The 17,894-nt window shown below is 40.8% G+C and overlaps 1 protein-coding gene across 10 annotated transcripts in view; it reads right to left on the minus strand.

The window, feature by feature from the left end:
• The window catches only part of MACROD2 (mono-ADP ribosylhydrolase 2), an 877,989-nt gene that overhangs the window by 83,413 nt on the left and 776,682 nt on the right, over positions 1 to 17,894 (minus strand). For all 10 annotated transcript variants that reach the window (XM_042049286.1, XM_042049290.1, XM_042049291.1 and 7 more), the window contains one exon: positions 11,811 to 11,892. In XM_042049286.1, the coding sequence (XP_041905220.1) occupies positions 11,811 to 11,892 (82 nt within the window). The remainder of the gene's footprint in view (positions 1 to 11,810; positions 11,893 to 17,894) is intronic.

Here is a 17,894-nt window from a genome sequence, read left to right on the forward strand (position 1 = left end):
TGCTTTTGTGAACTAATTGTGAATTAAAGGCTGTTTTTTTTCTGGGAAGAGCTACCTAAGGCTTGCTGAAAGGCAGCGGAGTCTCCACATCATTTCTGAAAATGGAAGTTTGGCTCCAAATAACTTGGTGACATGATCTCTGAGTCATTGTGGTGCCTTTGAAAAATTTACCCCAATCTGGATATGAGTCTGAGTTTCACTTTGGCACACAGCAATCCCCAGCCACTTCATATGTCTGTAATTATTACTCTCACACTATTAATCCATCTGATGGAAGCATTTCCCTGTTAAATATAAAACATTGTCTTTCACTGTCCTTGGTGTGGCTGGCTGAAGTGATAAACACCATGTTTAGCTGACAGAGCTCTATGCCAAAACCAATTATTTGACATAAAAATCAGTGGTGTAGAAGTCTATGTCCAAAATGCATTCACTTACCCCCTGAAAAAAATGATATTAAGGACAGTTTCTTGGCAACTGGTTCTGAAGAAGTAAAAGTATTTTTTACTGAAGCTCTACATGCCTAATACAAAGCAAAATCAGTGCCAAGATTACCATAAGATTTGTTATACCTAGTTTTGTTTGATGGGTTTTTGTTTTTGTTTCTGTTTTTCAAATTTTTTTAAATTTTCCTTATACATTTTCTTACCCCATCTAGAGGAAGCCTTTGAAAAGTTTCTTTTTGTTTGAAATATGCACCACAGACATTCAATCCCAAAGCAAAACTGGATAAAATGACAGAAGAACCTAAGAGTGAATCTTTGTCAGCTGCAAACATTTCCTTAAATACATATTGTCAATATTTCTTGTCCAAACTCCCCCACTGGAAAGACCAGAGGTAAGATCCTCTGTACCTCTCACCCTCACTTTAGAGCTGTTGAAAGATAATTGACTAGCAAAACATGCTCTAGTGTGTGCACACATCTACCCACACTTGGTTATTCCTCTGGCTGGAGAAGTAGAACAATGACCTTTCACATCGCTTCCCCATTAAAGCCCTGGATTTTGGGAAGTTCTACCAAGATGACCTTGCTAGAAAAGGAATGACTGATCTTGCAGTCTGGAGTGAGAGGAAAACTGACACTGACTACCAGAAAGGGTCAGCCCATCCCCAGGAAAAGTCACACCAGTATTTAGAAGGCTTAGGAGACAAGAAAACCTTCTAATCCAAAATGTGTCATATGGTTTGAGAGTGCAAAATTTCCCAGTGTATAAGCTGAGATATACTACATAGAATTAAGGTATTAGATCAGTGATGTGTGGGAGAACAGTTTCCACTCAAGTACAAAATAATTTACAGTTGAAAGTCAACCTACGATTGAAAGTCTCCCTCTAACCCCCAGGCTACCTGGGGTAACTAGATCTCTAAAGATCAGAGAGCTTTACATTTGGGAGCAAGTTGCTCAGAGCATAAGCTTTTGTGCAAGCCACAGGTTCCCTGGTGGGGTCATGTGCTAAGTGATGCCTGTGGCTCTTTCATTGCCCTCTCCCTTGTTATCTGCTGAGCTTTGGGAAATGGAATAATTACACCATATCTGCTCTTACCGACACTGGAGAAGAGGATGCCTTCTTCTGTCAGTTCATTTTGTTTTGCCTTTTGCCTTGCTGGTCAGGTTGTTTCCCTGTCTCCCTAGTCGTGGCATACAAGCAGACACAAGCCAGATGGCTACAACCATCAATCTGAGTTAAGATTTATGTTAGGAACAGAGAGGTGAAAGGCTCTAAATACTGCTGCTAATCCCCAAAGCCATTAAACCACCTCCTCCTTGTTGCTCACACTTTCATTTGCATTCTCCTTCATGTTAGCATGTGGAGAGCCAGCACTGTACAAACACTTTTTATTTTTAACTGTGTGTGCATTGAGAAGCCCTTACATGAGAGCCAGCTCCATGCTGCAGGCGGCTGCTGCTTCATCTGCATTCAGGTCCTGCATCCCGGGCTGCTGGCACTCCCCAACAGCGCTGCATGCTGCTGGCTCCTCCCTGCCTCCCTCTAACCTTTCCTCAGCTGCCTAATTGCATCCTTCAGGATTTTTTTCTTTCCCCAGCATTTTCTGCAGTTTCCTGATTTCCAGATGTTTCCCTATTGTCAGTCAACCTACATGTTTCAGTCTGCTCCTCCTTGCAAGCGTGGCTCCACGTACTGACCAAAACCAGGGGAGAACAGGGAGGGTACTGTGGAATGGACTAAGAATCCCCTCTGCAGCTTGTATGAACATGCTCTGGCAAACGGAGAAATGAGATGGGCAGAGCTGTACAGGAGGCTGAAATGACAAGTTGGTGATCATACTGTTGATGTCTTAAAATAAAAACTCAAACAAAAATAAACCCCTGAAAATTTCAGCACTGAGATCTGCAGCCATCCTCTTGAGCTATTTGCAGTGCAAAAATATGGGTCTGGCTTGAAAAGTTCCTACTGCCAAGAATTTCCCTAGCATGTATTCCATGATCTGCCTGTACAGTTTCCACTGGGATAACAGAGGAGGAGCAGTGCAGCAGTGGAAAACGGATCCCATTTTACCTTTGAGGAAAACTGATCCCATTTTGGGTCAGTCTTGAAAAACTTTTTGTGTCCAGTCTTGGAGCAGCCAGCAGTGTGGGCGAGGGTACCCGCTTGAGGCAAACCATCTAAACCATGATAATATCATGTTTCCAGCAGCTGAAAAGACCAAGCAGGTTCTCACTCTCTGTATTTCTCTCTCCAACACCTGTCTTTCCAAAATTTTATCCCGAAGCATCAACCACCTGACTGCATGATCACCTTCACAGCCTTAGGGAGATTTATAATCGTATCTCATATCTTATTACAATCCCTAGTAAATGAAAAATCACTTCTTTTGGTGGCTTACAACCACTGTTGATACCCAAAAAGAGCTTCACGACAGTGTACAGGCTTTATGTCCACCTCAGCATGAGAGTCAATGTTGCTGTAGCACAGTGAGCCACACAGGAAGGTTTCTCGAAGCCCAAACGTACATATGCGGCTTACAATAACCCAGGATCTCTCCAGCTCTTTTGGTTGTTTTGATTCCTCCAACTCAGTTCTCCACTAAGGAAATGTCACAGAAAATAGCACAAAAAAAGGCAATATTTTCTTTGAGGAGAAGCAGGTTTGGAAATCTCTGGCAGATGAGATCAACTAAAACAGTCCTGACTCTTTTCTCCTCTCCTAGTAAAAAGTTGTATTTTCTATAAAACTTTCCCTCATCCTCAGTGCTCCTAAGATGAAGGAAAAACCAAGAAAAAGGCAAAACAAAAAGATCCTTAACAAAAAAAGTGCATTCTTCTGCTTTGGAAGTAAAAATAGGACTTCTTTTTGTTCTGAACATTTCTATCCTTTAATCATGCAATCCTGCATACAGAGCAGCAGGCACTATATAAACCTCCACCTGATACTGAGCAAGTTTCATTGAATTTTTTTGTCTGATTATAAAGAAACTTTCACTGATACACTCTGTACATCCTGGCCATACTGCAGCAGTAGCACCGGTTTCCTTCCAGTGTTGTTTAGTTAAACCAGTCCCACAACACTGGAGCCTCACAGAAGGTAGAATGTGTTTGTAGCTTTTGAAGCCACATCACATAGAAATCCTTAGTACCAATCTCCTAAGAAGTTAGGAACCGGGGCTTTTTTGTCATCACATTGATGACCTCTTTTATGAACTATATCGCTTGATCTGCTGTAAAATACATACCATACAAACCATATGAACCTCAGCTGCATACGAAGACTATGCAGTAACTGCTGTTCTCACAGTGAGGGAGCTGGACAACCTTATTCCAGTGAAGGAAATGGTACTCACATCAGGATCCCATTTGGATTTCTGTTTTCCAGACGCTTCTACCTTATGTAAAAGGACCAAGGCACTTCTTGGGGAAACAGGTTTCAGGTTTTAAAAAATAACCTATTCCTTATTTCCTCTCTGCCCTAAAATACTGAAAATAATATTTTTGTTCACACAAGTGCTAAATTGGATGTTAATCTAGTAGACACACACAAAATGGCATGTTTTGCATATGGTCATACATTTGCAAATACAAGGTTCTAACAATATCTCATCAGTAACCTATGGCAAAGGCAATCAGATGAGACAAACCCGAATTTAACTGCATCCTTGGAAATAAGAAGCAATGGAGCACATGAAGTCATTTGGAGTCTGTGGCAAGAGAGGACAGGATATTTGGAATGCTTTAATGAGATGCCATAATACCCAACAGAGTAGGAAGAAAAGATCTCTGATCAAAGATGTATTCACATAACGTATTAAACAGAAAAAGCTGCTTGTTCTTTTTCTGGTGCCAGGGATCCATGTGTCAAGGGCTGAGTACAGAAGAGAACAGCAACACACTTCCCTATGCCAGTCACTCCCTGAGCCTAAGGTCACACGTAGGCCATGAAGATGAATAGCTGTCATTGCACCAGTCCTCTGTTGGTTGAGCTCATCCTTTTTTAAACTGTATTTAAAACCTACAAGCTCTGCAGCACCTCATACCAAGTACTCTTAGATCCTAGCTCTGTGCTGGGTGAAAAACTACTTCCTTTTGCTTGTTTTCATCCTGATTCATCATTTCCTGGGACACCTTGCACTCCTTGTGTTACAAGAGATGGTAAATATCTGCTCTGTATTCACCTAATTACCAAGCTCATCATCTTCCTGTGCTCACCCATGCTGTTATCATGCATAGCAACCCGATCCTTGCATCTAAATGACCCCTGTGCCTTCAAGGGCATCCTCATCCACCTGCCACTGCTGTTTCAATGCAGTTCCTATACAGGTGTCTCCCAGGAACTGGAAGGCTCAGGGATTTGGAGTGAATGGACAAATACATAGAAATAGGCATTTCCCCCGACTTCTGGATTGATTGCAGGCTCTGTTGTCAGTCTCACAAAAGGAGACATGAAAAATCTCTACAAGATGCCAAGAAGCAAAGAAGATGAGGCTCCATTTAGCAAAGCAAAAGCAAAAGCTCCTGACAACAGCACTTTTATAGGTTATGGTCCCATTGCTGATCCATGCCCTGCTCCAAGCTGTGACACTGCTGCCATCAGGATTGAGGAAGCAAACGGTTTTCCAGACCAGAGTGTAGACAGTATCACAAGCCTCTATCAAACCATGTTTTTGGGTGACCAATAATTGCAACACACAAAGTCTAGAGCAATTCAGCAGTTGGCCATAAAATAATTTCAGGAAGTTTTACTATGCTTCAAAAGGAACCCATACTATGCTTCAAAAGCTACCCATTAACTTTTTTTAGGTACTGGAAACCTACTGCCATGTTAGAAGGTGCTGGGAACCCTTTCTTGATCTGTATATCTCCTAAGATGCTGAAAACAGTATCTGAACCATCAGCTATATATTCTGTCCCCCAAGCACCACTCCAGAGCTGCTGCTTGATCACCCTCCTGCACTACACTGAGACATTGGCAAAATGGGCAAAACAGACAACCCCAATGAGTGGTAGGACTGGCACAATCTTTACCGTGGCAAATAAAGACAGAAAGTCATAGAAGAATTTTGGTTTACAGTTTTATGAACACATTTAGCTTTAAGTGACCTTTCGATTTTCTGAGGTAAGTTGTTTTCAGACATGTTTCAAAATGGACAGGTATTTTAAACATTTAAACTTTTGGATTGAGAACAATTTTTACAGCAACCTATTTACACTGGAGGGTACTTTATCAGGATCCGTAGGTGCTGTGGGAGAGAACTAGAGCAAAGCCAACATCCTTTTTTAGTGCATAGGCTCCTCCAGCTCCCCCAGATGGGCAGTGCTTCCTTGGAAGCCTCCACTACTGAGGACTGAGGAACCATCAGGGATAACACTGGGGCTGTGCTTCTCCCCAGCTGTTTTGAATAAATTCTTCAACAAGGGGCCTTGCAGGAGCCATCTGAGTATGAGGTCTTCCAATATAAAGACAGTTCAAAGGGATGCAGAGAGCATTTTGTACCCTCATAAAAACATCAGTGTGCCACAACTTCTCCAAACCCACGGCTGCCTTCCACCCACCAAAAAATCCTCACTCATCCCTGCCTCAACACAAGACTTACACAAGACTGGAAATCTGAGGGGAATGTTCAATGCTGGCATGGAATCCAGAGCATGCTGGATGGTTATGACAGCATAAATACTGAGGGGTACCCTGGTATGCTCTCAGTGGCTTGATACACAGCACTAGAAAGGAAAGGGATGCATGGTCATGGCACAGTCACCATCTGAAAAGCCAAGCAGGATCTCCAAGGGACAAGACAAACGTTTCAAGAGGCAGAGAAACCAGAGTCCCCTAAGCAACCCAATACAACATCTCTATTGGAACTATGGGGTTGAGGAAGCAAGACAGCAAACAGTACCTTGCAAGCTTTGTGAGGGAAAGCAGTGAAGAGAGTAATACAATGGTCTGACTGCTTCCAGTTTCACCCTGTGAGATCACAGGCATTCATCAGCTGTGAAGATAGCAACTTGGAAAATCTGCATGGAGGCAGGAAAAACAGCTGCAACCAAAACCTTCAGGATAGCCCTTATTGATGAGGAGAAGAAAGCTAAAGAGATATCAAACTGCCCCAAATCTTACTCCCTAAGGGACATTTCTGCAGGACCCCAAGCCCTGGTGGCCTTTGTACTCCAGCCGTAACAACTCAGAAAAACAGAGCCTTGTGACTTATGAGGCAAATCACTGCCCAGGTGAAACCTCCCATAAAGGATATTGGGCACTTCCAGTAAACTGCTTGGCACCTCTCCACAGAGTAAAATAAAGCCCATGAAAAATACTTTGTGGAATACATTCAGGTGATGGATTACAGAAACAAATTGGCTCATGAACACTGCAAATGCAAATAGAGAGGCTAAATTTATCAGATGAATTACCCATTTGATACTGGATTACTTGCTAAGGGCTAACTTATGACTCCTTTGCTCATGCAGAGGACTGTTCCAGCCCCAGTGCAGTCTGCCATAGTAAGCAGAGAGAGCGATGCCTCTCAATACCAGTACAGAAATTACAGTCCCTGCTTAGGAGTTCGCTCATGTATTAGCACAGGGATTGGCCTTTTTAATACAAAGCCCTTCATTCAGCCGTTTAGACAGTTTCCAATTTGATTCCAAGCTTGGGAGATCTCTTAACAATGAATTTCCTCTGCAATTTTAATATATTCGCACATTTTATGCACAAGCAGGATGCTGTGCATCCTCCTGAAGTAATAGGAGAATTATTGTAAGGCAGTAGCTCTTATCCATATGGTTTGAGTAGGGGAAATAGTGTTTTCATCAACCAGGATGAAAGCAGAAAACGCATTAAATATCATAACCTGTAATAACCTGTAATAGAGGGAAAGGAAAGTTTTCTCAAGATGAAGCAATATCGCTCTCTTTTTACTAACACAACTGATCATGACTAAAAAAAAAAAAATCTCTTAGGCTCAGCATCCTTTCATTAGCTCTAAAAGGACACAAGTCTAAAAGCATGCACCTTCCATCTATCAGCTGGCCTAATGAAAGTGCAAATGTCCTTTCTCCAAAAATTTTTGCAATGTTTTAGTGAAGTAATTTTGTTACTCTGTTTAAAGTAGCAAGAAGTTAATATAACCTTGGATGGTTCAGCTTCGCAGGACATCCCTTTTATAGCATTATTTTTGTCTAAAAACCATTTTCAGAAAAAAAAGTTTCTCCTCTCCAATCCACTGATAACAGGTGGTAGATTTAGTAATACTTTAAGCATTACAATTGAAGATAAACCGTTTATAATATATGACAGCCACCATGAAAAAATAAGCATTTGCCAAAGGTCCTTACAAGATTATCTGTCTGACATATTAAGTAGCTTTGTGTGCACAGAATATAGGAGGAAAAGAAAAAAGGTATCATTGCCTCCAGCTGGCAACTATTTACAAATACTCCTAATTTTCCTCCTATGTATAGAATCCTAGAAGTATGCATTAGTTCAAAGTAAATGTTGGCAAATCTAGATTTTCAAGGGGGATTCCATTTTCTGCTAAGTCTTATAAATATGTATACTTAGCAATAAAAGTAATGCCTAATGTCTGGACTCCATATAGAGTTCTATTAGAAGAAGCAATGCATTCCAAAAGAAAAAATGGTCTAAATAGCAGTTCCTTTCCCAGAAAACTCACTCATACTACTAATAGCAATGAATCCAGCAATGTAAGAACTACACATGTGAGCCAGAACTGCAGGCAAAGGTATTTTATTTGCTTGAAAGACATTCTCTCAGTTTACGTAGGAAAAATGTTACAACACAGATGAAGAGAGACTAGCTGGGCTATTTCATTGCACAAGGAGATAGGACTCAATTCATATAAAGAAAAAAAACCATCACTGTGGCACTGTTTGATATATTAAAACAGTGATCCATCTTAAGCCAACAAAGTTGTTCTTTCTACTGCTCTTTTCCTACCAGAACATACAAAATCTTCTCAGCAAAACCTCAGAGGATCAACAGAAAATTCTGCCTGGACTAGGACCTTTTACTTAAACAAAACAGGACTTTTCTGGACAACACTGGCATGAGAACCTATATCTGAGTTAAGTGGTGCTCTGCTCCCCCTTGGAGCATGCTGGCTCTGGCTTGGTTTTTGTAAAGTGTTATTACTGAGATTGAATCAGAAATGCTGAGACAGTTAAAATTGCTCTGTTACTGCACAACTTTGCTACACTGCTAAGACATGACATTACTTCGAAGTCTGTCTCTTTCCCCTATATATTTAAAGTTTGAAAATGACAAGGCTCTTGGCAGTTGTCTTAATATCAATATTATTATTTGACTAATTTCTTTGGCATTCCACTAGCAAAATAGGCTTAATGATATGTTCAACTAATGGAACAATTTCCCTGTATCTATATTCCACTTACTCTAATGCACTGAGGTGTAATTCTAGCTTCATTTCATTATCACTTGACTAGCTCAAGCACTTGCATGTCTTTTTGGATTTATTAATGCAGTGGGTTTAAAGTAATAACTATTTATGTATATAACTCCATGAATATATTCTTCTTTCTAAGCAGTTTTGTCCACATCTATTAAAGTAGATATATTTCACAATGCTTCTGAATGCAAGATGCACTTTTAAAATGCCTTGATGTTTTTTCTCTAAGCTTAAAGCAATACCTCAGTGTTATTCTCTCCTGTGTTTAGATAGTGTCCTATCGATTTAAATTTAGGGCAAGTCTATCCTTAAAGACTTTAATTTCACTAAATTAATAGATTTCCTTTAAACCAAAACAAAGCCACCAGTTTCATTAATTTCTTCCACAGTAGAAATATCAGGAATTTACTGCCAAAGGCAGTTGTTAACTCCTTGACACAGAACCATGTTAGCTAAGTCTTCTGTGCGGGAAAACAGTCCTGCAGAGAGATGGGATATCTCTACAGTAGGGGAGTCTGCTGATAACTTGTCCAAGTCTGCTATGTTAAATATAGATGGCAATTCATGAGACACCTGATAAAAGGAACAAACAGCAGACATGATGGTCATCTGGTGATCTCCATCCAGACCTTTAGCTGATGTTCTCACCAGGAGGCAGTTTAGCATGGGGCTAATTTCAGCTGACATCTGTTGAAGTGTTGGTACCTTGTGGAAAAGTGTCAATTCAAGTTGGCAAAGAAAGCCTGAGACTGTACATTAATGGTTAGGGCACTCCAGAAGAGAGACCCAGATACTGACCATTTCTCTAGTGACACTACAGAGAGTCATTTGGGAAGCATGTATTTGTCCTGCCTCTCCCTGTCTCCTCACAAGTTGAAGATCTAAAGACACTAAAAAAAACCCACTAAAATAAAAACCTCCTGAATCCCTGGCTACTGGATCCACCCACAGGAAATCTTTCACTGAGTCAGAAAAAAAGCTTTAGATGCAAAACTGGTTCCTTTTAAGGCTCTGGCTCACCAGACAGTAAATGCCTAGTAACATTAAGGCGCATCAAAATCCAAATCATTAGTTATGAGAAAATTGCAATGAGGAATCTATGATGATAGATCCTAAGGTATTTTAATAATCTATACCTAATCCCATAATAATCTACCTAAATTATGGATACTGAGAACTAAACTTTCTTTGGACAGTTGTGAACTTTGGATGAACCTTTTGTATAGCCACACATGCAAAACACTGGATTTAGAGGGTTCCTACCATGACTACCTCTCTATGGTGACATATCAGAATCCAAATTTTAGTTTGAGCAAAAAAAAATCATAAAACTGTTACATACATGAGAAGAAACATACTTTTAAAACTATGGTATGGCAGATCATCTACATAATGTGGTGTAATGCAATTATATGTTTTTCTATAACATGAGACCCAGCCACACAGGTTCTTTGTAGACAGGAGTTCAACAGTGTCAGGTTTTGAAAAACAAACAAAATAAACCTTCCTCTTTGCTCTCTTTCTGCTTTTGGGCTTGTCACGATACAGCTCTGAAGCATCTTCTTGTCTCTCAGACTTTCGAACACAAGTGGGGATTACATTTATAGAAACAATACCAGGCTTTACACCACAATTTCAAAGCCATGGCGATGAAAGTGAGCATTAATACCCTTGATTTGTTGACAAATTGATGCTATGTTCTTCTCTCACTTAAACTGAAGGGCAGAAACAGAGCCAGCAACAGTAGGCAGGGTACTGCCACTTTATCCTTTGGGTTGGGTACGCTGACAAAAAAATAAAACCATACAATGAATGGATTAGACATGAATGCAGCTTTTTGAAATGCATGTTCAGTGTGCTCCAGACAAAAATATTATTAAGCGGTTAGACATCATTCGATGCTACCTGAATAATTCAATAGGTCTTTAAGTTTCAGCTGCCAATCACTCCAAACTGGTGATTACAAAGTCATCTACAAAAAAGCTTTGTTCTAGTGAGATGAGACAAAAATATCACAATTTCCATGCTACCAAGCAAAGCAAAAGGAAAAAACCACTGTAGCTACAGTGAAAACACAGTCCCGTGAAATTAACGGGACTCTGAACACACCAAAGCTCTGCTTCCTATTACTCCAGGGCTGTTTCTACTAGACAGACAGCATGGGGAATATTGGGAGATAAAAAAAAATAATAAAATATGGATCTTTTCACATGTAGTCAGACTGATGTCAGCACAAAGGAAAATAAAATAGGAGGCATTTTAGGGTTGATAAAATTATGGAGAGCAGATTTCTATTGATGTACGATCAAAATACATCACTTATAGGAGGAGGGGGATTAGCAAATTTACTATCCACCAGGTTTCCTTAAATCTAGAAAGCAACCTCCTGTGTGAAATCCAAGATGAATGGCTAACATTTCCCAAGTGCTCCAGTGAGAGCCATCTTTCTCCCATTCATTCTTGCACAGGGACAGCTCAAGTTTAAAGTCCTCATTCAGACACAGTTGGGCTCTCATCCCAGTATCTTTTCAGACCCGGAGAAACCCTACCACCATTGTTAATGAAAAACGAAAGTGTGTACAAAGTGTGTGGAAAACGAATATACACTAGGAGCTACATTAGTGCAAATCATTTCCTTCTCAAGAGTCAAGAGAGCCAGTGCCATACACCAAGTTTTGGAAAAGATACAGATACAGCATGGAATAAAGGGATTAGCCGTACTGAGCATACAAAAGCAGTATTACAAGTAGTTTAATGGTTCACACATTTTAGATGTCTGCATTTGTCCAGGATCAGAGCCTCTATGTGCAGCTGATCTTTAAAGGAAGTTCACATTTCAATATTTGGCTTTGGAAAGAAGAAAAGATGCCATCTGCTGCATTTTTGCTGCATCCTTTTTTAAAGTCAAATGGTACTTGATTACTATACCTACCTAGAGGGAAAAACTCGCCCATTTTCTTCTTGAAAATTTTGTAGTCAACCTCCAAAAAGACGCAGAAGATGATACGATCCACCTGCAAGAAAAAATGATTCACAGTGAAAGCATCAAAATCATCCTTATTGGCAACAATAGTCAATAAAGGCAAAGAATCTTTTAAGCCAACACACTTTTATGCTCCAGGCAAACAAGAAAACAGGGCTACATTTCTTGACTTTATTGTACATCTGTGTTGTAATTTATAAAATAACCTTTGCAATTGCAGCTCACAACTGTATTCTTTGTTAACTACCTCCTGTTTATGCAAACTGCTCTTGAGCACAGTATAAATGACTTCAGCATTCCAGATGAGAACTGGGATGCAAAGTTTGATGAAAAAGTCACATAGGGACTTCTAATAAGCATATAGAAGAATAAATGGGTAAGCAAAGAGCTCTTTTTCCAACCCTTGTCCAACAAACCTATTTGCAAACCCATTTAGTATTTTAAAATGGCTTTAAAAGGTTTCATGTGGTTTTAATTTACATGAAACCATTTATTCTCACTATAATACAAACAGAATGCAGCAGAAACACAAAAGCTGATTAGATGACAGGTCGCACACAGGGTAAATAAAACATTTAATATGCCATCTACTTAGTGAGGCTGAGCATATCAGTGAAACCACAGCCCATAATGTATGCACCACCCACCAATGAGTTCAAATAAATTCTTTGGGAGATCACTGTATGTGAAAAACTTTTCTGAAACAGACCAAAAATAAAAAAAAAGCAAAACAAAGCAAAGCCCAGAAATCAAAAGCCTTTAAGGCTGAAAAACACCCACACTGGACTTCAGCCTTGTGATTCCTTTATGTTATTTGTTTGCATTGCCCAGCACAAAATGCCTCTAACCAAAACCCAGCTTGGAGGGGTCTGTGGAAAGCAAAAAGACCCTCTCACAGCTGAGCTGAGGGACCTGCGACCCAGTTATCATCTTATTCTCTGAAGCGCATAAGAGCTTATCCACATAGGGATGAAGCACAAGCAATAGGAAATTTGGCATCTTATGCTGTCCTGGTGTTTCCATGCGCAATAAGACAATCCGTCATAGCAGAACTGCTCAAGAGTGCTTTTGCATGTGCTAGAAAAATCATAAGCCTCCCTCTGCAGGGAAACGGTGAGAGGAATGCTCTCAAGACGTGAATTATTTCCCTTATCTTCAGTAGAAAATGCTGTCTTTTTGCTGCAGCTGGTCTTAGAAGTGAAGTCCAAGCCTTGGCTTCAAAGACACTGTTATGCTGAACAGCTCAGGACATAATTTTTGAGCTCACTTTGGAGCAGCCCAGTAGAATAAAGGGGATGAAAGCCGGCAAGCACTGGTTATGCTGGAAAATACCAGCATCTTCTAACAAGGACATCTCGGAACTAAAGGTGATGACAAAACCTTAATGATCAGCCTAGGTAGGTAATATCACGACTAGCAATAGTACAAGGGGTAATGGCCTCAAGTTGCACCAGGGGAGGTTCATGCTTGATATCTGGAAAAATTTCTTCATTGAAAGAGTGGTTAAGCTCTAGAACAGGTTCCCCAGGGATGTGATGGAGTTCCCATCCCTGGAAATGATCAAAAAATGAGTAGATGTAGCACTTTGCAATATGGTTTAGTGGGAGAGGTGGAATTCACTCAAAGGTTGAACTTGAAGACCTTGGAAATCTTCTCCAATGTTACTGATTCTATGACACTCTATGAGACTGAAGGTACAAGCTACATCGGTGTAAAGGAAGAAGGAGGCTTGTGAGCAGGACAGAAGGCAGCACAGCAGAGCAGGGAAGCCTATTGGCAGATTTGTCAGCAAGAAAACTGCCTGCTGCTGTCTGCTCATATGATGCTTACAGAGCCAAGGTGTTCTGTGCATCCCTCATAAACAAACCGGGCTGGACCTTAAAAATATGCTGGACCATGGCATCAGCTGCTCTTCAAAAGGACTATAATAAAAAACTCAAATACTAGTTATGGGCTCAAGCCAAAAAGCCATACTCATCTCCATACTCACCTCCATACTCACAAATTAATAACGTAAGGCCTCATTGCCAAGAAGTGTTACATTTTACCTAACATGATCGTTAAGGTCCCTACCAATCCAAACCATTCTATGATTCTATGATTCTGCCTAAGTTGGGTGTTTTCAGGAGGGAAGCTTTAATCAGCCACTGCTTAAATTACATTTCTTGTGAAAATTGGAGTAAGATATTGCTGGGGTGTTGCTAGATTGTTATTGTCCATCTCTGTCTTGCAGACTTTCAAGCATTAAAAGTGATAGGCCCAATGAACCAGAACAGACAAAAGAGCAGGGACGGAAATGTATAAAGCAGAGGAGGAAGAATATTCCCACACAGAGAAGTTTCTGAGTCTCTACATAGACTCATATTCTCTGCTGAGAATCCTACAGACATTTGGCTCATTCTGTATAGTCCGACTTCTCAAGGTGTTCCCTTTACTTTTATTTATTCAGTGCAGCTGAAAATGATAAAACTTCTCCATGAGAATTTCTACTACTTCTAATATAATTCCTTAATTTAAAAATAGGGAATCTCTCTAGAAATGGCAGACTATTTCAAAATTTATAGCTTCCTGACTGTACACATCCTATATATAAACCTGTTCCCTTTCTTCTTGGTGTGAGAAAACCTGCTCTATTTCTAAGTATGCATAAGATATTGTGATGACAGCTGAAATCCTGTGTTTATCTGATTGAATGGCATGTACTGGCAGATAGTAAATCTGAAATTAAACCCTATTCTATCATTCTGCCAGTCACTGACTATTTTATCTAACATCTCCAGCTAAAATAACTTGAGATTAGGTAGGGAAAGTAACCTTTGTCCTCACTATGCCCATTTCAGCTACAATAAGGAAAGGTTTAAACCAAGTAACTATCAACCTACTTTGCCTGCTGGCCCACAAAAGCTCAGCAGGATTTTTGGGATGTGCAGTTAGGAAAGCTGCTCCTTATTCAACAAGGAAATCGCTCCTCTCATGTGGTGTGAAAATGCCAGCTTCATTAGAGTGTCACACCACCCCTTTAGAGAGGGTGAGGAATAGCCCCCATGGACTCCCCCGATAGTGTCCAGATAACCCCCAGTGCTTTCTGCAGATGCCCAGCTCCTCCGCTGCTGACCAAGCACCAGTCAACTGCAGCAGAAGTGTAAAGGAGCTCCACGCTGAAGGTATTAAAGCTCTCCCCTGACTGACAGCTCTTTTTTGAAGGCTGGTATTAAAATCAACCATGCCCTGTCAGAGCCTGATTAAATTCTGCTCACTTCGCAGCTATGAATAGGTGGGTCAAAGAACCCCAAAATCAAGAGCACTGCAGCACAGGAAGATGGGAGTTAAAATACATGAGCTGTTCACTTAGCAAGCACCTTCACAGCTCAAGGCTGTGAGTACATTTGATTGGGTTTTTTTACCTTGGGCCCTGCTCTCCTTGCCAGGCTTTATTTAATTTTGATGGGGATAGCTTCCAGGTGGTTTTGTTAGCAGCACTTGATAAGAATTAGTAAACTTCTGCAAGGCTTACAGGATTCAGGCTATTTTTTAAGAATCACAGAATGGTTTGGGTTGGAAGGGCCCTTAAAGATTATGCGGCTCCAATCCCCCCATCATGGACAAGAACACATTCCACTAGATCTGATTCAGACTGGTCTTGAACACACTTTTTGCAGTAGAATGGACCCTAACACCAGAGTTTTAGAAGGGTACAGCCATATTTCATGAACTGAAAACCCCTCCTTTGGGTATAAAAGCACAGTTGGTCTAATAGCAGCAGCACTGACCTTAGTGCAAAGAAAGTGGCAAAAATATTTCCTCCTGGTTTTTGATCTTTGGGGTTTTGTTAGTTGGTGACTTTGAGAGCACTTTACATGCTGTGAGTTTTCAATTTATTGGTGTGTTGCTGCACCTTGGGTGAGTTCACTCACAGACCACTGACGGTCTATGGGAGCTCCATGGAAGGCTGGGTGGGTGGGTGCTCAGGGACACGCACTGAAATGATGGAAAGCTGCTGAGGGTTGCTTGAAGTCCTACTAAAGGACCCTGCCCTCTACTGCAGTGTGTGGGAGGACACTGCATGTTTAAATGTACATCTCTGCATGCAGCTGCTGCTATAGTAGGAATTTGTAATCTACAGCTGTATCTATACAAAAAAGACAGAGTGACTTCTTACATGGGCTTATAGAGATAGGGCAAGGGGGAACGGTTTTAAACTAAAAGAGATTAAGATTAGATGTTAGGAAGAAATTCCTTACTGTGGAATATGGAGGGTGGTGAGGCTTTGGCACAGGTTGCCCAGAGAAGCTGGGGATGTCCCATCCATGGAAGTGTTTAAGGCCAGGTTGGATGGGGCTCTGAGCAACTTGGTCTAGTGGAAGGTGTCGGTTGCCATGGCAGGGTGGTTGGAATGAGATGAACTTTAATGTCCTTTCCAACCCAAGCCTGTCTGTGATTCTCTATATATTTTAGCATTAAAAATATCTATGTTTTTATCTCAGCTCTTTTGCTGTGGCCTCGGGCAGGTTGTGTGATTCCCCTGGCTTCATTTCCCTGTCTGTCTAGGGGACAGGAATACCTAGCTGTGCACTTATGCATTGCTTTAAAGAGTTATTGCCAAGCACAATCCACACGACATGTCAAATGCTGTCATAGGTATAGCTGTACGTATACCCAAGTGCCAAGCTGGATATATCAAACACAGATCTGAAGTAGAACACTGATCAAAAGGCATTCTAGACTATTTCACGTAGGGAGTGTTTCCATGTCATTGCCTGCCTGTGTCCTAATGAAATAACAGCTTGCAATAAAGACAAACCCAACTGTGTTTCAGCACTCCCAAGTATTTCATGCATGTCTCCAGTACCAGGACATTTACGTAGCAGGAAGTGACTGCTTTTTATATGTGACAAAAAGTTTCATCATCACTTAAATCTTACCAGAAAATACACAATAGAAAAACAATGTGAACTTGCAAAATTTTTTTCCCAATCCCAAATCAAATGAATGATGATAAACAACAAAGAGAAGGAAGCGCTTTTTGCTCTTTGTAGGTGTAGCAAATCCCTTTCATGAAACACTCCTGCCTGATCACATCAGGATCTACTGTCATAAAGCAACAGTGAACACCAGAAGCTTGCTGAAACATTTTTAGTTTATCAAAATTCCATGGATTTAATTCAAAACTCAGTGAAGCAAACCAGAGATTTTTTTATTGACTTCAGCATGCTTGGATCGTCACCTATACTCTGTAGCATGAGACAGAACATTTACCTCCTCAAGAATTCAAGTTCTTCGGATAGAGACATTTCATTACCCTGAATGTTACATACTTTCTCAAAGATATCCTTAACAGTTACAGTTCAGAGCTGCCGGAACCCATCAATATGCCTCAACTACATTGCCTGTAAGAAAGGAGCTCTGAACCTTCAAAGTTGTATGGGGCTTTGAGCAACCTGGTCAAGATGTCCTTGCCCATGGCAGGGGGTTTGGAATGAGATGGTCTGTAAGGCCCCTCCCAGCCCAAACCTTTCTATGATTCATCAATGCTAAACATTTTCCTTTGTTTGGACCATGACTGCATGGGCAGCCCCGTTAGCTTTCACTGCCTGGCCAAACTTCCCTTGTAGAGATCAGTGAGAACAAAGCAACCTAAATCAGGTTTCCATGGCATGCTCTCACAGAATCAAAATCTCAGCTGTGAGAAGCACAGAGTAAGGAGCAAGAGATTTTTAATGCACTCTAGGACCAGATTAGGAGTGCTCTAGTTGGTCCCTGCACATGATGTAAAACCTCTTCTATTTCTGTGACAAGGGCTCAGTTTTCTGTTCTGAAGTCTTTATCTCTCATTTATCTCCAGAGACTGTATTTTCCATCTCTTTCTTTTCTGTTTTTCTGATAGAGCTCCTCTCTACCTGTAACTGAGCTGATGCACTGAACTGACTACATACAGAAGTACAGAGACCAACATCTCTTTCTGCCCCGCTAAAGAACTGATAGATGACGCTCTCTCTTGATGCTGACAGTCTCCCCTTCAGCCTACCCTCTGCC

The sequence above is a fragment of the Corvus kubaryi genome, unplaced genomic scaffold (genome assembly GCF_017639235.1).
Source record: "Corvus kubaryi isolate FWS band 111438036 unplaced genomic scaffold, C.kubaryi_AGA036_p1.0 70, whole genome shotgun sequence".
In the NCBI taxonomy this organism is placed as follows: Eukaryota; Metazoa; Chordata; class Aves; order Passeriformes; family Corvidae; genus Corvus; species Corvus kubaryi.